The sequence below is a fragment of the Peromyscus eremicus genome, chromosome 14 (assembly GCF_949786415.1).
Source record: "Peromyscus eremicus chromosome 14, PerEre_H2_v1, whole genome shotgun sequence".
Classification (NCBI taxonomy): Eukaryota; Metazoa; Chordata; class Mammalia; order Rodentia; family Cricetidae; genus Peromyscus; species Peromyscus eremicus.
Window position 1 is genome coordinate 47,068,996 of NC_081430.1, and position 23,823 is coordinate 47,092,818.

At 42.7% G+C, this 23,823-nt stretch overlaps 1 protein-coding gene across 1 annotated transcript in view; it reads left to right on the forward strand.

Annotated features, from left to right (window-relative positions):
- Positions 1-23,323, forward strand: part of Ttc8 (tetratricopeptide repeat domain 8) — a 64,612-nt gene extending 41,289 nt beyond the window's left edge. The window contains exons 8-14 of the mRNA XM_059279584.1: positions 734-821; positions 2,900-3,010; positions 15,354-15,493; positions 16,920-17,094; positions 17,425-17,547; positions 20,159-20,242; positions 22,821-23,323. Coding sequence (XP_059135567.1) covers positions 734-821; positions 2,900-3,010; positions 15,354-15,493; positions 16,920-17,094; positions 17,425-17,547; positions 20,159-20,242; positions 22,821-22,937 — 838 coding nt within the window. The 3' untranslated portion in view covers positions 22,938-23,323. The remainder of the gene's footprint in view (positions 1-733; positions 822-2,899; positions 3,011-15,353; positions 15,494-16,919; positions 17,095-17,424; positions 17,548-20,158; positions 20,243-22,820) is intronic.
- Positions 23,324-23,823: the final 500 nt, after the last annotated feature.

Here is a 23,823-nt window from a genome sequence, read left to right on the forward strand (position 1 = left end):
CATTAGCACAATGGGGCATATTGTAAATAATTTTCAGTTTATTTTACCAAAAATATATCTAAGTCGCTCATAGAGCGCTGAGAATGAATAGTTATCAGAAAACATAGCCGGTGTGCTTTGGTGATTGTCCTGGTGGGAACAGTACTTCCCGGGCCACAGACATTGACAGTGATGTCAAGACCACCACTTAGGCAAGGAGCAAGCTTCAGATTCACAGAGCAGGCAAGCTACTAAGGGCAGAGGAAAACAAGGTTTGTACAAAAATGATGATACAGCTGTAGCATGCACGTGGCAATTGTCACTTTCATTAAAATAGTATAGGGATAACTAGTGGGGGCAGGGGGATTGTCTTAGGAAGGAGATGTTTTCAAAGAGACGAAGTGGCAGCTCCACAGCTATCCAGGTCACTTGCCATATGTGCAGCTGATCGTAAGCTCTCACAGTGGTGAACTGACATGACCCCGTTAGAGACAGCTCTTGGTCCTGCTGCAGCTAGGTTGTCGTCTTTACACACCGTCTGAGGCTTAGATAGCTCGTGACTATGGGAGACAGGTGGCTTTTTGCTAGCTTTTGTTAACATACATGTTACTATGTGTGTGCACAGCCTCACCTGCTTTGATATATGCTTGCTCTAGGATAAGATGTGTCTGTTCATATCCTCAGGGTTTGAAAAAAAAATGATGTAGTGTTGATTTTTCAATTGAATGTCTGATTTTTGAATGGCCATTTCTAGGTTAGGAATGTACCGGGAAGCAGAGAAGCAGTTTAAGTCAGCCCTGAAGCAGCAGGAAATGGTAGACACGTTTCTCTATCTGGCGAAAGTAAGTAAATATTCTTAACTTGAGTGAAAACTGTCTTCTTAGGGTGCTGGCCATTGCATGGGGGAAATTTGCCAGTTCCTTCTGGAATATTTGGCAAGTTAATATGTTCAGACTTGTTTTTTGTAGCAAGTGAAAAATAACATATGGAGGGTACCCACGGCACAAGGAGTTGATGGCTGTGGAGAAAGAAGAAAATCCCTTTGACGGATTGCTTATTAGGACAGAAGGAAGTATCATAGATTCCCCACCCTGTAGGTAACAGAAAGGCGTTTTCTACAATTCATTGTCTCAAACCCGAGCAGGTCGTAGAGAACAAGGTCCCTTTGTTTTCGAAACAGGATTTCACTGTATAGTCCAGAAAGACTTTGAACTTGCCATCCTCCTGCCTCAGCTTCCTGGGTAGCTGAGATTCCAGGCCTGTGCTATCAAACCCTGCTCTAAGAACATGGACCATTTCATAGCTTGTTTTATAGGACATTAGTTACTCAGCTGTGAGCACAATTCAGTGTAGGATATTGTAGCAGGCTTGTTAGTAAAGACAGATTAATTTAATCCATGCAGTAACCCTACAGGACAAAGTTTATACTTTCCTTTGTGCTGCTAAGGAAGACGAGACTGCAAGAGGTCAAGTTTTCAGCATCACTGGGCTGTTAGCAGCAAGCATTCAAGTCCACTGTGCTTCGTAATGTGACCTGTAGCTCCAGTACAAGTTTTCAGTACAGATTGGAATTCCTAATCTGAGTATCTGAAATCTGGAATGCTCCCAAATCTGAAATATACTGAATGCCACTGTATGATGCTACAATTCCACACCTGATGTCATGGGATGTGTCACAGTCGAAACACAGGTGCAATAAAATGATTGTGTAAAACCGCCTTACATGTAGATGGAAAAAAAATCAATGAGAGGGCTGAAGAGATGGCTCAGCAATGAAGGCGTTTGTTGTTTTCCAGAAAATCCAGCTCGATTCCCAGCACTCACATGGTGGCTCACAACCATCTGAACTCCAGTTCCAAGAGATCTGACACCCTCTTGTGGCCTCCAAGGGTTCCAGGCACACACATGGTGCACAAACATACATGCAAACACTCATACACATAAAATAAAAATAAAAACTTAAAGAAAAAATCCCAATGAATTTCGTGTTTAGGCTTGGGTTCCACAGTACTCCAGAATACCCCCAAAATCAGAAATTGAGAACACTTCTATGGTAAAACATTTCAGAGAGGGGAAGCTCTACTTGTATTGGAATAAAGTCACCTCCTGAGCCTCATCAAGGCCACTTTGAAAGAAAACACTTGATGAAGTGGTAGTTATTACACTATTGTGACTTATCTGCAAAGACATTTCCAAGTTAAGAAGTGTGCTTTGAGCAGGAAAAGTGGGAGAGCTGGAAGGGAGGGAAGAGGCTGTGAACTGCTCTCCTCTGGGCATGACACAGCCGTTGAATCATGACCTCATAGCAGTTACAGTTGCTTGCATGAGACTAAGCCTAAAATCAGTCAATCATGGACTGAAAGAAGGGCTTACAAGACCACACTCCATCCCGCTGAACTTTTGCCTACTGGTATATTCCAGGGGAAGGACAGCCATTGTCTTCAGTTGGGTACCATTGGTAAGCCCTGCTAGGCTCCAGTGGGTACCTTGAAACCCATAGTCATGTGCATTATCCTGGTTGAACTCAGTGGGCCTAGAAACAACCCAAAAGATGTGAATATCAGAGACTTATAAGGAGTGGAGGGTTGGTGTGGGCAGGGGGAAGATGTTCCCCTGACCCTTTCTTGTTCAGGTATTACTCAGCCTTTGTGACAATAATATCCCCACAGTAAGCATTTCTTGGGGTGATAAATTTTATGTACAATGTACAGATAAACTGTAAAGTTGTTATTAGACTCTAATTACTAGATTCATGTTTTCAGATTCTGTAGAAAATTAGACTCTAATTACGTCTGTGGAAATTCTTACTTTAGTTTCTGGGAGAAAATTTGTTTCTAATCAATAATTAAAACTTGTCATGCAAATGCAATTATTTTAAAAACCAGTGCAGTAATCTTATTGAAATATACCTTGCTTTTAGGTTTATATCATATTGGACCAACCCGTGACTGCTTTAAATCTATTCAAACAAGGCTTAGATAAGTTTCCAGGAGAGGTGACCCTGCTTTGTGGCATTGCCAGGATCTATGAGGTAAGGTTCATATTATCTTAAAAGTTGGTGTAAAATTGAGGTTGAGTACTACATTAAAAAGCTCATAGGCCCTTGGGGTCCTAGTAGAGAGCAGTTTATAAAATAAAGATTGTTGGCTGTGATTCAGCAATATAACAGGAGATTTTGCTGTGTGTGTTTAATTCAACTAGATTTTTTATAATGAAGTATTTTAAATACCCAGAGATCAGTGATACAAGACAGGAATTCAACTTATTTTTCCTGTGTGGGTAGCCTGTTATCTCAGTACACTTAACAATCCTTTCCCAAGATCAGTAACACCAAACATCTGTATTTTCCATTTCTGGTAGATATTCCTAGAGCTGTCTAAGCTGTTCCATTGGCCTGTTTGTTCAATCTCATACTAGCTACATTTCTATAGTTTTCTGATGGTCCCTGGTAGGCATGCCTTGTCAAGATTGCCTTCACAGTTTGGACTCCTACTTATTCGTACACAGTTTTAGATTCATGTTTTCAGATTCTGTAGAAAAGTTACATTGAGTTCTCTTCCCTGCTAATAATTAAGCATTACAATGATCCTGAGGCTAGATCAGGCAAGCCTACCACCTGTTTTTTTTTTTTTCCTTTACAGTTGAAAATTTAATCTCCCTGCTCTTCCATATTGATTTTAAGACTGGTGTCTCAAGAACTATGTTTTTTTAACCTTGCAGGCCTAATGAATTAGATTTACAGTTAATATTTGATTGACAGGATGGGTAAGTAGGCTGCTGTGGGATGTTCTGTATGCTGTGAATATGTGTTGCTCTGATTGGTTGATAAATAAAACACTGATTGGCCAGTAGCCAGGCAGGAAGTATAGACGGGATAAGCAGACAAGGCAAATTCTGAGAAGAAGAAGGCTGAGTCAGAAGACTCCAGCCTGCCGTCCAGGGAGCAGCATGTAATGGCACACAGGTAAAGCCACAGAAAACGTGGTGACGTATAGATTAACAGAAATTGGCTGAGTTTAATATAAGACCTAGTCAGTAGTTAGCCTGAACCAGTGGCCGAGCAGTTTTAATTAATATAAGCTTCTGAGTGTGATTTTTTTTTTTTTGGTTTTTTTTTTTTTTTTTTTTTTTGGTTTTTTGAGACAGGGTTTCTCTGTGTAGCTTTGCGCCTTTTTCCTGGAACTCACTTGGTAGCCCAGGCTGGCCTCGAACTCACAGAGATCCGCCTGGCTCTGCCTCCTGAGTGCTGGGATTAAAGGCGTGTGCCACCAACGCCCTGCGAGTGATTATTTTAAAAGTGGCTGCGGGGTCCACGGGGCTGGGCAGGACCAGAGAAGACTTCAGCTACAGTAGGCTGCTTTCTTTCCATACTCAAGCATGACATAACTCTTAAGTTGCTTCATTCTTCTTTGTCCTCCGGTGACTATTTTGTGGTCATTCCCAGAAAGGTTGTGGTGGGAGTCACCAAGCCACGCTAAAATTTAGTGCTTTAGTAAGACTCCCAAAACACAGCATACCACACTGCAAAAAAGACACAAAACAAAACAAGTAAAAGGAAAAGGTTCATGGGCAAAGTTCAGAGGAAGCAAGGGATGAGCTTCCAAAAGACCTCTGCTAGTGGAGTGTTGTATGACACTACCAATGTCTACTTATCCCAGCTAGGGGACCGAGGACAGACACAAGTACAGATACCACCCAAGTTCACATCGGGGCCCAGTGAGTTGTTTTGGGGTTACTTACAGGAGTATAGGTGAAGGGTACTTACAGGAGTGTAGGTGAAGGGTACTTACAGGAGTATAGGTGAAGGTACTTAGAGGAGTATAGGTGAAGGTACTTACGGAGTATAGGTGAAGGGTACTTACAGGAGTATAGGTGAAGGGTACTTACGGAGTATAGGTGAAGGATACTTACAGGAGTATAGGTGAAGGGTACTTACAGGAGTGTAGGTGAAGGGTACTTACAGGAGTATAGGTGAAGGTACTTAGAGGAGTATAGGTGAAGGTACTTACGGAGTATAGGTGAAGGGTACTTACAGGAGTATAGGTGAAGGGTACTTACGGAGTATAGGTGAAGGATACTTACAGGAGTATAGGTGAAGGGTACTTACAGGAGTGTAGGTGAAGGGTACTTACAGGAGTATAGGTGAAGGTACTTAGAGGAGTATAGGTGAAGGGTACTTATAGGAGTATAGGTGAAGGGTACTTACAGGAGTATAGGTGAAGGATACTTACAGGAGTATAGGTGAAGGGTACTTACGGGAGTATAGGTGAAGGGTACTTACGGGAGTATAGGTGAAGGGTACTTACGGGAGTATAGGTGAAGGGTACTTACGGGAGTATAGGTGAAGGGTACTTACGGGAGTATAGGTGAAGGGTACTTACGGGAGTATAGGTGAAGGGTACTTACAGGATATAGGTGAAGGGTACTTACGGGAGTATAGGTGAAGGGTACTTACGGGAGTATAGGTGAAGGGTACTTACGGGAGTATAGGTGAAGGGTACTTACGGGAGTATAGGTGAAGGGTACTTACAGGATATAGGTGAAGGGTACTTACAGGAGTATAGGTGAAGGGTACTTACAGGAGTATAGGTGAAGGGTACTTACGGGAGTATAGGTGAAGGGTACTTACGGGAGTATAGGTGAAGGGTACTTACAGGAGTATAGGTGAAGGGTACTTACGGGAGTATAGGTGAAGGGTACTTACAGGATATAGGTGAAGGGTACTTACGGGAGTATAGGTGAAGGGTACTTACAGGAGTGTAGGTGAAGGTACTTACAGGAGTATAGGTGAAGGGTACTTACGGGAGTATAGGTGAAGGGTACTTACGGGAGTATAGGTGAAGGGTACTTACGGGAGTATAGGTGAAGGGTACTTACAGGATATAGGTGAAGGGTACTTACAGGAGTATAGGTGAAGGGTACTTACAGGAGTATAGGTGAAGGGTACTTACGGGAGTATAGGTGAAGGGTACTTACGGGAGTATAGGTGAAGGGTACTTACAGGATATAGGTGAAGGGTACTTACAGGAGTATAGGTGAAGGGTACTTACAGGAGTATAGGTGAAGGGTACTTACAGGATATAGGTGAAGGGTACTTACAGGAGTATAGGTGAAGGGTACTTACAGGAGTATAGGTGAAGGGTACTTACGGGAGTATAGGTGAAGGGTACTTACAGGATATAGGTGAAGGGTATTTACGGGAGTATAGGTGAAGGGTACTTACGGAGTATAGGTGAAGGGTATTTACGGGAGTATAGGTGAAGGGTACTTACAGGATATAGGTGAAGGGTATTTACGGGAGTATAGGTGAAGGGTACTTACAGGAGTATAGGTGAAGGGTACTTACAGGAGTATAGGTGAAGGGTACTTACGGAGTATAGGTGAAGAGCACTTACAGGAGCAGAAATGACTCAGCGATGGTCGCATCACTGAAGCCCACCCCAGCATAAAGCTGGGAACCTGGAGCCCACTGCCAGCCCGCAGGCAGGCAGCTCCACAGGTTGGAGACCTGTCCTTTTCAGGCAGTGGGAGTGGTCTGGACTTTTCCAGTAGCTCTGCTGGTCTTTGCTTCTCTTAGGCAGCTGGACTGGTGTCTGCTTTCTCCAGGTGGTTTGGCTGGTTCATCTTGTCTGAGTCTTTCCTAGGAACTTTGCTGAGAGTGCTACTCAGTAGCCTTGACAGTGTATATGCTTGGGGAAAGAAGAACCTAATGCGTCTGGTCAGTTTTGGGGACTTCCTGAGGCCTTTGAGTTGTTCACATCTTGAGCTTAATAGCTTCCCTGCAGGATGGAATGTTCACCTCTGTTCAGAACATCGTTTTAATGAGCCTCTCTGCAGGGTAGACTTACAACATGGAGTCACAAGGAGCACACTTAATTCTCCCAGCAACAAGTTGTGACAATTCCTGCAGAGTATTATCTACCAGGAATCTCATTAGAGACTGTGTGTGGACACCATATGCCTATCATGTACCAGAGTTTTCCAGACTCTTGTACAGTTAACAGGTATCAGCACAAACCCCATAGTACAAATGGTGTCACATTAACAAGGCACTCTTGTCATCTGGGGAAGGTTTATATGAGAGCAGGAGTCGGCTGAGTTCCCCAGTGCATTCCTTTCTAAGAATAGCAATCTCGGGTCTTCTGTTAACTCTTTCCTGCGCACGTGTATTCCTAGGTATAACTGTGAATGGATGTGTTACTATGAATGGATGTATTACTATGAAAATTTCTATTTGATGATAGTAAATAGGAATGTATTACTTTTTCAAAGTCAGTTTGATATTAGCCACTCTTTAAATTTCAAGATCTTGTCCATAGATTCTCTTAAATATCTTTTTATAAATAAAAGAATCATCTGAGTATATAGTTTTGATATTTTATTTTAAAAATTGCTTAGAACTTTTAATACAATATTAAACAAACACATCTCTGTTTTCTTTAAATTATTTGGAAGGTGCTACTTGTAATATTGGTAAATTATCTTGCAAACAAAAGTGGAAGAGATTGAGGGTTGCTATGTCTAGATGATTGCTTGTGGATGATTTTTATTTTCTTACACTTTCTGTATGAATGAAAAGAAAAGAAAAGGAACATGACTGTTCCCAGGTTCAGCATGAGATGAATGAAAAAAAAAGAAAGAAAGAAAAAGGAAAGGAAAGGACATGACTGCTCCTAGGTATAGTGGAGGAGAAAATTTATTATAGATATGTGGGAGAGCATAGGCAGAGGCATCTGAGATCTGGGAGAGTCCAGAGTGGACATGGCCAGACTGAGCTGTGCCATGTGAGGAGAGGGAGGAGGGGATGAAGAAGAGAGAGAGGAGAACCAGATACAGCAGCCAGGAGGCCCATAGGTACAAAGAGAGCTGGTAACCATAATGGTTACATTATTTAGAAAAGAGCAGTCCAGCCCCTGGCCTGGATGGAGAGTTCAGGATGGGGGCGGAGTATGCCAGTCAGGAGGGCCCTGTAATAGGTAGGGGCTGAGGGATGCAGAGAGAACCTAGCTGGCCAGGTCCACTTCAATATGTTAAATAAGCACCTCAACCCTTTGTCCCAGGTTTGAAACCTGACACTGTATTTTCAAAATTTTGTATGAGGAACATGAATTCTGTGTTTTGTTTGTTGGGTTTATTTCTTGAGACAGGGTCTCTTTTTGTAGCCCAGGCTAACCTAGAACTTACAATGTAGAGCAGGTTGTCTTTGAACATGGAGTGATGCTTTCCTCTCAGCCTCTCTAGTTCTGGGGTTACAGGTACAGGCTACCACACCCTACTAACAAATTAATTTTTTAAATGAAAGTAATTTTTAAATTGACTAGGAAAAAGTTTCCTTTTTGAAACACAACTTTAATACAGACACACACAGAAGACTTCAACCATTCAAAACCAAATGTCAATATTTTTTATCTTTACTTGTTGTGACCTTAAATAAATGGAATATGGATGAACCTTTGACCAAGACACTTAGAAAGAAAATAGAGTCACCTTTGGAAGCTAGGGGAGTTCTTGCTGTTGCCAGTGGTGGCTATCATTGGGTGGTGATTAGATCATTGGACTCTGCCCTTTGCATCTCTCAGACCCTTCATCCTTCTCTTTGACAGAAGGTTTAGCTGTTAGCATTTTTAATCGCAGCTGCTTTTAGAAGAATTCCATCTATGCATGTCTGTTGCAGTCACTGTTGCTAAGGCTGGGAGAGGCCATGGCTCTGAACAGATTCTGGCCTTCCTCTCTCCATCCTCCTGCCTCCATCTCTAGAGTGCTGGGATTGCTGTTGTGTACCACCACACCCGGTGGTCCTTAGATTATCCTTAGATTATCGTTTCTCATTGGCTACCTTCTGCCTGTCGCTCCTTTGAGTGGTGTTTGCAGCGGCGGGGACAGAGACAGCATAGATTGGAAATGATTACTGCAGTATGCCCCTGCCCCGCGCCACCCCAGCTTTACAGTTAATTTCCTTTCTGCCAAAGCTTACCACGCCAGAGCCGGATTTCTGGAGGATTCCTTTGCTGTTGGTGTGACAGTGGTTTGACAGATAATTAGCCAGGTCCTTATTTGCGGCTACACTGCATTTGCCTCTGAGGACTTTGCTTTTCTCTGGGGGTCTCTAGTGTCATGTTCTTTTCCCAGTGCTGCGTTCATTCTGTCACGGTCTGTGTGTTTCCTGTTTTACAGTGAGCTTGTACTACCTATGCTTCCTTGCGTTTCTTACAGACACTTGCTTAAGATATGTATCTTTGTTCAACATTTTCATGCTTTGAATTTTTTTTGAGACATTTTGATAGAAAGGCCCTCATTTCAACTATTCTTTACTGAAAAAGTGTTTGAAATTAGAAACCTACCACTGGAAATGTTATTCTAGTGGCCCTTCCACTTTATTGTGTATGGAAATTGCCTCCAGCATATGTAAGAAATGTGGTCCATCAATCTTTGACGCAGGCCTTTGTATTTTGAACACACTCTTTTGCTGTTCTGAGCATTCACATCCTTAAGCTATTTGCAATTTTACTTCAAATAATTCAACTCTAAGTGCAGTCCATGTTTCATGAATTGGTTCAGAAATAACCACTCTAAAAATCACTTAACTAATATCCAGTTTATTACACACTTGAGGTGGCATTTACATACATGGAAATATTATTTTAAGTATGTGTTTTTAAAATCTCTTCTAGAACTATTATAATTTAACCCATTCTGATGCAGGAATAAGTTTAAGGACCAAAAGAGAATCCATATGAAAATTTAGGATGTGACAAAGTTTGGTTGTTAAGTCAATTGAGTTACTAGGTTATTAATTAAATACTTTAAAAATAGTGCAAATGAGTAAATATTCCTTATACTAAAACAATTATGGAGGCAGAGGCAGGTAGATCTCTGTGAGTTCGAGGCCAGCCTGGTCTACAAAGCGAGTTCCAGGATAGGCTCCAAAGATACTTAGAGAAACCCTGTTTCCAAAAACAAACAAACAGAAAAAAATTTTTCAGCCAGATTTAAATTGTGTATATGCATATACATGTATGTGTGCACATGTGTGTGAGGTCAGTGATCAACCTCGGTATCAGGCTGTAGGAGCCATCTAACTTATTCTTGAGGCTGGGGGCTCATCATTAGTCTAGCCTGGCTAATTGCTAGCCTAGCTAGCCAGTGAGCCCCTGGACTCTGCCTCCCCGGCACTGGAATTACACACACTTGTCACCATGTCTAGCTTTTTTATGTGGTTTCTGGGCACTGAACTCAGGTCCTCAGTGTTTCTGTGATAATAACTTTACTGACTGAGCCGTGTTCCCAGCTCTCAGATTTAAACTTGTTAAAAAGAGTTAAGACTTCGAAATATGAAACTATTCTGATAAAATATCCTGACCAAAAAAACTTAGGGAAGAAAACCCATCATGGAGCCGGGTGGCGGTGGCGCACACCTTTAATCCCAGCACTCAGGAGGCCGAGCCAGGCGGATCTCTGTGAGTTCAAGGCCAGCCTCGATCTACAGAGCAAGATCCAGGACAGGCACCAAACTGTACAGAGAAACCCTGTCTCAAAAAACCAAAACAACAACAACAAAAACATCGTTGAGGGGAAGTTAAGGCAAGAACTCAAGCAGGTAGTCACATCCCACCTATAATTAAGAGCAAAGAGAGAATAAACACATTTCAGCTTGCTGTCAGCTAGCTTTCTCCTTTTATACTGTTTAGGTCGCCATGCCTAGGGAATGGTGATACCCACAGTGTACTGGATCTTCCCTATATCAGTAGTCAACACAGCCCCCACAGACATCCCATAGGCTAACCTAATCAAGATAATTCTTCATTAGGACTCTCCTCCCAGCTGGTTCTAGGTTGTCGCAAGTTAATTAGTCAAAACCATCCAGCAAAAAAAGCAGTGAACATTTCAAAAAAAAAAAAAAAAAGGCACATTATTTGTATAAATTAGAATAAACAATTTTTTTTTTATTTACTTAGTTTTTTTTTGTGTATGGGTAGTTTTACCTGGATGTAAGTCTGTGCATCACAGTGCATGTTTGGTGCCCATGGCCAGAAAGGGATTCAGATCCTCTTGTGAGCTATCATGTGGGTGCTGGGAATGGAACTTGGGTCCTCTGGGAAAGCAACCAGTGCTCTTAACCACTGAGCCATCTGTCATTCCTACTCGAGGAAAAGCTTTTTGTACAAAACCAAATAATAAATCCATAACATGAAAGACTGATATTTGAGAACTTTTATTCCCTATATAGACCAAGCCAAGCATAGTGGCGCATGCCTTTAATCCCAACACTGGGGAGAGAGAGAGGCAGGTGGAACTCTGTGAGCTCAAAAAAATAATCCTATGTAGTGAAGATAAAAATTTAAATAAAGCCAAACTAAAAGGCTAAGATATCACCCAGTGAAGATGCCCCTCGTGCCTGGACGACAGATGACTGGCAGGTAGGTATGGTGGTCCTCACCAGATGCCACCATTTGATTTGGGGCTCAACAGCCTCCAAAACATAGCTGACCACTTTTCTGTTCATTATTAATTATTCTGCGTGTGCTATTCTGTGACAGCAGCACAGAATGCCAGGGACAAAAGGCAGAAGACACGCTAGCTCAGGAAGTAGACACAGGACACATGTAGGCAGCTCACAGAAAGGCAGATATGATGTCTCATGTGTCAAAGGCCCTGTCTCCATCAGAATTAAAGAATTAAAGCTGAACAGCCATAGGCCACTTCCCACTCGACTGGATTGGCAGAGGTGAAGAAATTCCACAGAACCTAGGCTGTCGTCAAGGGCGTGAAGAAACAGACTCCATGTGTGAGCACTGTTGGGGTGAGCATGGTTGATGCAGCCTACCTGGAAGCTGTTTATAATCACCAAAGAGAGGTCAAACATGGTTCTTCTTTTGGGCAGTTTTATTTCTGGGAATTTTCCTCCTCAGTGTATAGCTATGCAGAGATGTTTTATATCCTGTTCTGCTGGTTAAAAATGTCAAGAAACCAAGGTTTACTGAAAAGGGACTAGGTAGTTTATCATCTCTGTGACTTGTTGTGGTCCGAAAGTGTAAACACACAGTGGGCTGGGGTGATAGTAATATGCTTGCCTGGCAAGCATGAGGTCTCAGGGTCAGTCCTCAGAACCCACAGAAGAAAGCCAGGTGTGGTGATGCACATGTACCCCAGCACTGGGGAGGCAGTGACAGGAAGATTCCTGGAACTCCATGGCCAGCCTGTCTTGCCCAACCAGTGAGCTCTGGCTTCAGTGAGAAATACTTTCTTAAAAGAAAATAAGGTGAGCAATAGAAGAAGTCACCCAGCATCGACATCTAGCCTCCATGTGTGCACACATGCACAGACAAATGTGTGCACAAATACGCCACATAAGAAAGAAAATGTGGCCGGGCGATGGTGGCGCACGCCTTTAATCCCAGCACTCGGGAGGCAGAGCCAGGCGGATCTCTGTGAGTTCGAGGCCAGCCTGGACTACCAAGTGAGTTCCAGGAAAGGCGCAAAGCTACACAGAGAAACCCTGTCTCAAAAAACCAAAAAAAAAAAAAAAAAAAGAAAGAAAGAAAGAAAATGTGCTCTGGCTGGAGCTGACCACTTCATCGAGAAAAAACAGTGCATTGGTGCACTTGGTCTTTAAGCACCTGCAGCCTAGTCTAACTGGGACTCCTCGGCCAATGAGCTGCCCTGTCTCAAAAATCAAAGTGGCTGGTACTTGAAGAGTGACCTCCAAGGTTGACACCTGGCCTCCACTTGCATGCCCATACATGTGCATGTGCATCTATATGCACAGTAGAACACATGCACACGCATACACACATAGACACACAAAATTTCCGTGTTTGAACGTCTCTAACAGTGTGTAGCATCTTTCCTTTCATTAACATGCAGTCCCTGTACAAAGTAATGAGTTTCATGTACTTTGGTCTTATTTACCACCTCATCGGTGTCTTTGTCCTGTCCTCCTTCTTGCTGGTTATCTCGCCCAGATTCCATACATAAGAGAAAACATGCTTGTCTTTCTGAGCCTGGCTTCTTTCCCTTAACATGATGATCTCCAGCCCTACCCATTTTCCTGCAAATGATGCAACTCTGTCTTCTTAGTGGCTGAATAGTGCTCCACTCTGTTTATCTATCCCACATTATCTTTGATCCTTGTGGTCAAGTAGCAGCTGTAGTGTAGTTTTCTCATCTGCAGCCCTTGTGGAAACCTGGCAATGATTCCAATTAGCCGACATAGTGAATGAAGATGGTAATTATTTCTGATTGTTGCCTGAAAGCTTTTGTTGACACCTGCTGGTTAAATCCAGAAAGCACAGGCATCAGACTCACAAAAGGAGCTTGGAAGCGAATCCTGAATCCAGAGCAGTGGTGGGGAGCACGTTTAAGGAGCGCTGCAGTGGATCTTAACCCTCTTCATCACGAAGAGATGAAAAGTAGGTGAGGCTGCAGATGTGTGTATTAGCCTGATATGTTCATTCTACACCATGCGCCTGTCCAAGGCTGCTCGTCGTATCCCACAAACATATAAAATTATTGATAAAATTTAAAGAGCAGAGCACCAAGTACACAGGCAGTACTGTTTTGAAAAACCTGAACATGGATGACCAAGTGAAAAGGGGACTTGGAAGAATTTGACTGTGTATGAAGGAACTGACTTTACATATTACTTTATATGTATAAAGAATGCAAATGTGGTCACGTGAGTCTTGTACCAAATAGAAGTTGTGTGTCCAAAGAAACAGTGTGTGATGCTTCTTGCTGCTGGTGGGGTCAAAATCTAATATTAGTAAGAGTCCTTCGGTGATCAGAACAAGTGTGTGGGTGATAGTGGATGTCATGTAACTTGAGAGGCAGAAGAGATCTTTGCAAAGTTGACATAAGGAAAGCTTTGTGGAGGATGAACTGGGCCTTGAGGGAGATTTGAGAGGTGGTAACCTTCATTAATAATATTTGTTGGCCTAGTCCACCTACTCAGGAAGCTAAGGAAGGAGAGTTCAAACTCAGGTTCAGGCCCACACTGGGCAACATGGTGAGACTATGCCTCAAAATTTAATAAAATTAGTGTTATATCACAGGCTTGCTAGCTGCCCCATCCTGGAACTCAGGCCACAACCCTCTCAGCTCTGGGACAGAGCTGACAAAATGTGTTGTGATTCATTCACGTAGAATGAATTTGGTTCCCTCCCTTCCACTGCAGCTGTGAACAAGCCCAGCCCCCGGTCCTTGGACTTAGGACAACCTTGAGTTGTGTACTTTTACCTAGTGCCTCCCTTCCTGTGACTCCTGGGATGTAGGCCAGGCCAGGTGAGATCTGAAGGTACAGAGCTTGCCCACCCCGTCCCACCCCAGGAACCTGTGAGAGTCAGAAACCACCTTTGTCCTTGGAAATTGAAGTCTCTTTTCCTTCAGGACTCTCATCCTGCTGGGCATGGTGGGCCTCTTGCCTGACGAAGCTCTGTTTTGAGAATTGAAGGTCTCCCTTGGTGCAGTCTCTCCTAGTGCTCCCCCACTTTAGGGCCTGTGGTGACTGTCACTCATCAATATGCTTTTTCCCCTAATAAAGATCATCTAAAGGGTCATTTTGTGTCAGCTCTTTCTGCAAACCTGATTTCTTTTGCAGGTCATAACCACTAGAGACATTTATTTGTGATTACTAGTGTTTTACAAATGTATACAGAAACTGCAGAAGGCTCCTTTGTATGTATTTCTAAACTTGGTCTCGGAGACTTTCATCTCTTTCCTAGATCTGATCTTTCTTAGGCCTTATCTTCCCATTTGATATGGCTGACAGTCAGCCACCAAGTGATTCTTTAAACACGATGAAGTATGCGTGTGGCATCGATGTTTCTAATCCTCTGATGTTCTCTCAGCTTAGTATGAAGTCCAAGGCTCTCCGCATGGCCTCAAAAGGCCCTGGCTGCCTCTCCGGTCTCCTGGGCACTGCCCCCTGTGCCAGGCTTGTTTGGAAATGTTTCTTCTGAGTGTTTTCATTTTAGGTTTGTGTGTTTGGACTCTCTGCCAAGTGAGACTATCCCCCACAAATGCTGGATCTGACACCCCTCTTCAGTTATGTCTCTATTAGCCAGGGCCTCTTCCGAGGTGACTGATAACAAGCATCCCCTGCCTCCCTTGCTCTCTGCTCACCCTACACTGTTTCTTTACATTGCTCATCCTTCCCTGACATTATACTGACTCATTTGTTTGTCTTCCCACCAGCTGTCACCTCCCTGGGGATGATGACTTCATGTTTTTGTTCGAATTTCGTCCCTACTGTCTCGAACAGAGCCTGACATATGGCAGACTTGTAATAAATATTGTTGAATGAATAAACTTAGAAAAAAACCAGCTTCTTGTCCAGTGTTAACAAAGCATTGCTCTTCTCTCTGGATGGGGAATAGGAAATGAACAATAGTTCATCTGCAGCCGAATACTACAAAGAAGTCCTGAAACAAGACAATACTCATGTGGAAGCCATCGCCTGCATTGGAAGCAACCACTTCTATTCTGACCAACCAGAGGTTGCCCTCCGGTTTTACAGGTGGGTGTTACATTGCATCTGCAGGAAAAATTGGTGAAACAGTAATGGGATGGAATGAAAATGGAGAGAAGTTATGGAAAGGCCACATGTGTGTAAAGCTAAGAACTGCTTCTCTCAGTTGCTTTCTGAGGATTAAAGTGACATTTGGTACTTTGAGGGTGTGCAGACCAGCCTCCTGGAAAACCGTACCTGCACGGCCAAGCTTTCAGTTGAGCTCAGTGTCAGTTGGTGTTAGCTGTCAAGAAACAACAGGCTAAAGGGCTACTTGACATATTTCTCGCTGTCACTGCCTCTTAATAACACAAAATCTAAAGACAGAGAGGCTGAAGCAGGAAGGGTTTGCAGGTGCCCCGTGTTCTAAACCTCGATGAGGACCTAAAACAGGGTCATCTGTTTTGTGGGGTATTTTCAACTGTTTCCAAATCCAAGTACATGATGGTTGCTGGTTCTTCTTTGAGCACATACTTATTTTATCCCTCATGTGGCTTCTAAAATACATTTTTTAAACATTACATTCACTATTTATTTATTTATTTGTGCGTATCCAGGGTGGGGTACATGCACCATAGTGTGCTTGTGAAGGTTAGATGGTAACTCCCTTTGGTTCAGGTCTTTCCTTCTACTATGTGAGTCCCAGGGATCAAACTCAGGTCATCAGGCCTGGAGACAGGCACCTTTACCCACTAAGCCATCTCACAGGTCCCTAAAATTAATTTTTACCTGGTGGTTTCAGCCCTTGTAATATATAGTAGATTGACAACTGACAAGTTCTTTCCCAACACATGCTGAAAATACAAAATAAACAGATGCATCCAGCACTCGTGCGGCCGGCCATACTCTCCACCCCTAAAGTGGGTCATGGGCTTCTCAAGCAGCTGGGCTGGCTTTTCGTCTGTGTATTTGAACTCGGCTGGATTAATGATACACAGAAGCAAAGTGGGGCTCTTGAGCTGCCCTGGCAAAGCTGAGTGGGGAACACAGAGCGGCAGTCACATCTCCCATGGCAGAGGTTCACTGGAGTGAGTCTGTGCCCCACAGTAGAGACAGCAGAATCCAGGGCTCTGCAGAAGGCTTGCGGGTTAGGTGTGGAACACGCTCCTCAGGCTGGATCAGGCCGCAGGGAATTCCCTGCAGGTGCTACAGCCTCTGAAGTAATGTGTGAACTCCGGCGACCACTTCTCCTTTCTTTCTAATGAAGCTCTTGTGGGAAAACAAAACAAAATAAAAAGCAAACAAACAAAAACCCACTTTTTTGACCTTGTCCCTGGACACATGCCCTATGACAAGTTACGAGCATTGTTTTAAACATTAATTGATATGCTTCTGCTAATGTTCTTCAGGGGTCCTAAAATGGTTAAATGAATTCACTTCTAGCTACGTTCATAAAGTTAATCTAACAGCAGCTTTTGTGTTCCTCTTTGGAAAGACGCCTCTTGCAGATGGGAGTGTATAATTGCCAGCTTTTCAACAACCTGGGGCTGTGTTGCTTCTATGCCCAGCAGTATGATATGACTCTGACCTCATTCGAGCGTGCCCTTTCCCTGGCTGAGAATGAAGAAGAGGCAGCTGATGTCTGGTACAACCTGGGGCACATTGCTGTGGTATGTTGTGTGTGTGTGTGTGTGTGTGTGTGTGTGTGTGTGTGTGTGTATGTGTGTGTGTGATGCGTGTGCATGTTTCCTGTTAAGGAAAAAGTCACCATACGTTCATGTGAAGAAATTCTCATATCATAAATCCAGCTGATGATTTAGAGGTTTGAGTTATTTTCTATCCTCAAGTAAAATCCATGCATAGAGCTCACTCCACTCCACTGCTGTGATTAGTGCTCATTTTCTCTATGGAGCTGCAAAGATTTATATTCAAAATGAGGGAGGATGCAGCAGGAGGGAGGCTGCGGCTTCGTGTGTGCAAACGCGTGCTTTTCCTTGCAGGGAATAGGAGATACAAACCTGGCCCACCAGTGCTTCAGGCTGGCCCTGGTCCACAACAACCACCATGCGGAGGCCTACAACAACCTAGCCGTGCTGGAGATGCGGAAGGGTCACATTGAACAGGTCAGAGACATGCACTGTCACAGTGGACAGTTGGCTTTCTTCAGGGGAAAGCGGTGACACTCAGCCACCGTTATGTGTTATACCTTCAAAACAGCTCTGGAGTCCAACAGGCCTGGTTCTGAATCCCAGCCCTGTTATCACTAGTTGTGTGACTTTGGGCAGGTCACTTCACTTCTGTGAGGCCAAAATGGAACATTTGATTTAATGGGAACAATGTACACCTCCATGGTCTTCCCCCCTGAAACGCACTGTCTCCCACTGTGATCTACTGCTCCTGCCAACACCTTAGCAGTCACCCTTTCAACCCTTCCCTTCTTTCCTCTCTCTGCCGCCCCTGCGCCCACACTGTCCAACAGTCCTGTCTGCCCTAGCTCAGTGTGCTCCTTCTTCTTTACCCCACGTTCATCTCTTTCCTGCACTATCCCAGGTGCCTCCTAACTGGTCTCCTCCTCCTACACACACACACACACACACACACACACACACACACACACACACACACTCACACCATATGGGGTGGGCACTTTACCGACCTAAGCCATTGCCCCCGCATCCCCCACTATGAGGGCGACTACTGAGTGACTTAATAATGAGTGAATAAAGCAGTAGCTCATCCTCCTCTGAGTAGCATAATGGATTTTGTTATAAAACAATATTATTTTATTATTGCTTTGCTAAAATCCTCCAGTTCCTTCTCTTTGCATTTGGACTAAAACCCAGGCTTCCTGGCCAGGCCTGTGCAGGCCCTTTGATGTTATATTCATATGCTCCTTCCTCCCTGGCTTCAGGAGCATGAGCGACCCATTGCTCTACAGACACACAGAGCTTCATCTCCCGTCAGCCCTTTGCAGTATCCCCCAGATCTTGCCATGACAAGTGTCTTGAGTCTTAAGTGTCATCTCCGTAGAAAAACCACCCAAACATCAGTCTAAGAAAAGCCCTTGAGGCCTCGCACATCTCGTACCGTTTTCTTTTTCTCGCTTTACTAGATAGTGGCATGTGGAGCAGACTGTTGGCTGCTTGAAAGCACGGACCTCCTTTGTTATGTAACTTCTGCATTCTCAGCACTAGAAACAGCACCTGGCATATGGGAAGTCTAAGTCGGTGTTCCTGGAGGGGCTGGAGAGATGGTTCAGTCAGAAAAATGCTTGCCACACAAGCGTGGGAACTTGAGTTCAGATCCTCAGCACCCACTTAAAAAGCCATTGCAGCATGTGTCTCTAACCTCAATACCGTGAGGTGGTGTGTGTGGACATGTGCTCAAGTATGTACACACTCCGTGGTACACATGTGGAGGTCAGAGGTCAACTTGTAGGAATCACTTCTCCCCTCTCTCCCCTTGTGCCACGTGGGTTCTGGGAATCAAGCTCAGGTCGTCAGATGGCCAGTGCCCCTACCTGGTGAGCCATTTAACCAGTCCAGTGATTCCAAATGTGTTTCAACGTTGTTTTATTAGGTAAATCTAGTATCTACTGCCTTCTAGGAGTTGATGTCCTTGTTTTCTCATTTCAAACAAATGATGCATGAAGTTGTTCTCAGGATCATTGGAGGGGGGCGTTGTTCAGTGGCATCATATGAACTGTGATGCACACATTACCACCTCCTGTTACTCCATGGTCTCTGTAAAACATGGTCCTGTGAAATGAAACCTAAGTTGTATGCTTTGAGTGCTTGTGCTGGCTAGTTTTATGTCAACCTGACACGCACTAGAGTCATCTGAAAGGAGGGAAACTCAATTGAGAAAATGCCTCCATAAGATCGAGCTGTAGGGCCATTTCTTAATTAGTGATTGGTGGGGGAGAGTCCAGCCCATTGTAGGTGGTGCCACCCCTGGGCTGGTGGTCCTGTGTTCTCTAAGAAAGCAGGCTGAAAAAGCCATTGAGAGCAAGCCAGTAAGCAGCATCCCTCTATGGCCTCTGCATCAGCTCCTACCTCCAGGTTCCTACCTTGTTTGAGTTCTTGGCTTCCTTCAGTAATGGACTAGGATGTGGAAGTGTAAGCCAAATAAGCCCTTTCCTCCCCAACTCATTTTGGTCATGGTATTTTATTACAGCAATAGTAACCCTAACTAGGACAATACTTTAGAGAAAACTTGTCATTTCCTGTTGCTATTTCACCTAGCAGACTGATGAGCAGCATAATAAATGTTTGCTCCATCTCATCCAGTGCAGAACTTTGGAGTTTGAAATGTACTGATTTTAAGTTGTTGTGAGGGAACAGATAACTAGAGCCTCCTAAGTTGATCACCAAGAACAAAGCTTAAGTCAAGAAGACTTTTTTTTAAGCTCTGAGGAGATTGTATTTCAAATTGTGTATCGTACTGAAGTGTAGTCTTTGTGAGCAGTGGTTCTCAAATAACTTGTATCGACCCTAAATTTTCAACTCTCATATTCCCTCTTTTGAAGTATGTATCGCTAACATTTTGCCAGGATAGCCAGAGTAAGCTATATTTCATTATGCCATTGTATTTCCTGGGGAATGTCATCTGTATTGCCCACAGGATCATTTTAAGGTCCTGTCCCAGGTAAGTTTTGTTTTAACCTAAAGAAATCATAGATATAGTGCTGACATGTGCTTATATGTCTGCCTTTTCTTCTTCGCTTCCCCACAGGCAAGAGCACTCCTACAAACTGCATCGTCTTTAGCACCCCATATGTATGAGCCACATTTTAATTTTGCAACAGTCTCTGATAAGGTATTTTCTTCCTTTATTAATTTATCATCTGACACATTCTTGATCTTTCTTGGTTTAAAAAAATACAGATTGAATATATTTTAAACCTTATCTTTCTGAACAGAAGGTTGATTATTTTTTCAATCTGAAAGAAATGACTTTTTAAAAACTTTTATCACAAATATCTTCACTTCCGGAGATTATGTAATAAACTTTATCACTGGGTATTGACTAAAACACCACTATAAATTGCAGAAGAAATCTCTTACATTTTAAAATACCACATTTAATCACTAAAGAACACTTGTTAGATAATTCCTGGTCCAGGAAGGATTTATAATTGACTTTTACAGCAAGGGAATCCTGTCTGTTATATGCAGATCCTATTTCCACTACACCTTTCTCAAGATTGTTATGAATTAAGAATATTAATGAATGTTGTTTAGTTATGAGCAATATGGGGGAAAGGTAACTGTTAATATTCTGTTGCCAATCAGTTAATATCCAGAAGTCAACAGGAATAGTGACCTGTTTTTAATAAAACATAAACAAGCAAGCCAGGGTACTAGGGCATCTCAGCACTTTTACCATGAAAAGCAAGTCTGTCTTGAGGATTAAGAAACAGTTCAGATGTTTGTGATAGAAGTGCAGGCTTTTATTGACTAAAGATGTAAACACGATATCCTTACAGCATGAATACAAAACTATCCACATATGTCTATTTTGAAAATGGAAAAAGCTCTCACTCATGTTACAGTTTGGGGGACAGTCGCTAAATACCAGCTTCTGGTGGAGGTTCTTTGCCTACCTTCCTGAATTCTCTTCAGAACCCCAGCAATATTTCTTTGCTGAGCCTCTCTGTGTACTAGGCCCTGTGGTCAGCATAGAAGATGTAGCAATGACTGAAGTGGACAAAAACTTCTACTTCATGATGCTTGCATTCTCATGGGACCTGAGGCTCACAGAGATTACAAAGCATCCATAGGAGCTGGGTGTGGAGGCACAAGCCTGTAAAACCCTAGGCACAGGAGGCCAAGGCAGGACGGTCACTAGTTCAAGGCTAGACCAGCTAGATCCAGTCGCAATAAAACCCAAAGAGCAGGAGTCTTTGGGAATGGCTCAGTGGTTAAGAGCACTTGCTGCTCTTCCAAAGGACCAGAATTTGGTTCCCGGCACCCATAGCAGGCGGCTTGAAATTGTCTATAACTCCAGTTCCAGGAGATTCTGCATTTCTGGCTTTGGCAGCCCCTGCACACAAATCCACATACCCGAATGCACTCACACCTACACATAATTAAAAATAATAAAAAATAGATCTGAAACCAAACAGAGGCACGCCCTAGAGCCACATGGCAACATGAGATTCCAAACTCCCACCCGACTCCTGCCGCCCTTCCATGTCCCACTGCACCTGCTACAACTCAGGTAAAGACACAGCCACTTTCTTACAGGAAGGCCAGCTCACCTGAGGATCAGTGCACCTTAATGATTCTTAGTTCAAAGAATTCTTCATCCTTATAAGATAGTTCAGCAAAATACTATCAAATAATTGTGATGTTGGCAACATTTTGATGTATTATAAAACAATAATGTTGGCAATGTTATGATTTTAAAAGGAAACCATTTAAATCTAAAATACATATATATGTGATTAAAAATCCATCATCAGAGTTGAATCATCTAGATTTTTTTTGTGCATATACTACAAATTTTCTGTCTTTGCAGAAGTGCATTCATGAATGAAGATAGATTATTTTTCTTTGGTACTGGATGTAAACAGAGTTCATTGAACATTAGAGATAGCCTTTATAAACTTAAAAACCAGCTATCCACCCAACACTGCTGTGGATAGTATTACTTAGAACCTTTCAGAACATAATTTATATCTTTTTAAAGTAATTTATTTAATTTTATTTTATGTGTATTGGTATGAGGGTATCAGATCCTCTAGAACTGGAGTTACAGACAGTTGTGAGCTGCCATATGGGTGCTGGGAATTGAACCCAGGTCCTCTGAAAGCGTGGCCAATGCTCTTAACTGCTGAGCGCTCTTAACTGCTGAGCCATCTCTCCAGCTCCCTCCACCCCCAACCCCCTTTTTTTCTTTTTCTTTTTCAGGACAGGGTTTCTCTGTGTAGCCCTGGCTATCCTGGAACTCATTCTGTAGACTAGGCTGGCCTCGACTCAGATCCACCTTCTTCTGCCTCCCAAGTGCTGGGATTAAAGCTGTGTGCCACCGGCACCCAGTCTTTATATCTTAAGTTAATATGTTTTACTTAAATTTCCTGCCTAAGAGATACTATGCTAATCATAATGTCTTTGTTGGATATTGCATTTATTCTAGCTACACAGACTTGAATCTTTAGGCAAACAAATGCCCTTTTACATTTACAGTGCTATCAGCAACAGAGAGAGAAAACACACTATGATGGAGCATATGTTATTTATATAATTTTATTTTCCTCATTTTTATGATGGATTTATAATTTAGATAATTCTAAACTATAAGTAGCATAATGGAACAGTTTACTTTTGAGAACTCTTGGCATTTTTCCAACATGTAGATCTTATTCTGGTTCCTGATTTGGTATTTCTTGCAGATTGGAGATCTTCAGAGGAGCTATGTTGCTGCTCAGAAGTCTGAAGCAGCATTTCCAGAGCACGTGGACACACAGCATTTAATTAAGCAGTTAAAACAGCACTTTGCTATGCTCTGATCAGTCCTTGGACCAAGTATGTCTACAGGAAGGGTCAGTGCACAGGACAAAAAATGTACTATGCAATAGTGTGATGCAGACCTACTGAGGTAGCATATAAGACTATAAATCAAGCCGGGCTATGGTGGCGCACACCTTTAATCCCAGCACTTGGGAGACAGAAGCAGGCGATCTCTGAGTTCTAAGCCAGCCTGGTCTACAGAGTGAGTTCCAAGACAGCCAGAGAAACCTTGTCTTGAAACAAAGAAAAAGAGTGTAAACCAGAACCTACTATAAGAACTTTGTTGTTTTATAAGGTAATAGTATAAAAATAAGATTTAAGCATTTCCTAGCTTTGTCTTTTCAATTAAAAAAAATTCACTGTTAAATACAGACATTTTCAAACAGTTATGTCATGTATGTTGGGTGAACTTCAGCCATACTCTTCTCCTCTGAATAGTTCCCTTTGTCCCCTTGCCAGTTTCATATCCATTTTCAGTGATCTGTGTGTACATAATTTTAAGTGTCTAAGTAAAAGCTAGAAGCCATGCATTAGAGAAAACATACAATATTTGTTTTTCTGAGACTGACGCAATTTGTGTATAGAAAAACATATTTTTTACTTCACTTTTCATGAGTTTTTATTTCATTTATCTCTGATGATACAAGTTAGTTTTAAAAGTCCATTAATCTTATCAATCAAACTGTTACTGTAAGTTTATTTGAAATGATGCACTACTAGTTTTTAGTTAATGTGTGCCCCAAATGCTCACTGGTTCATAGCTTGACAAAAGTTAACTCAAAATGAGTTATGGACAAACTTACTATATATATCTATATATAGATATAGATATGTGTATATGTATGTATAGATGTATATACATATGAATATATACATCTGCATATA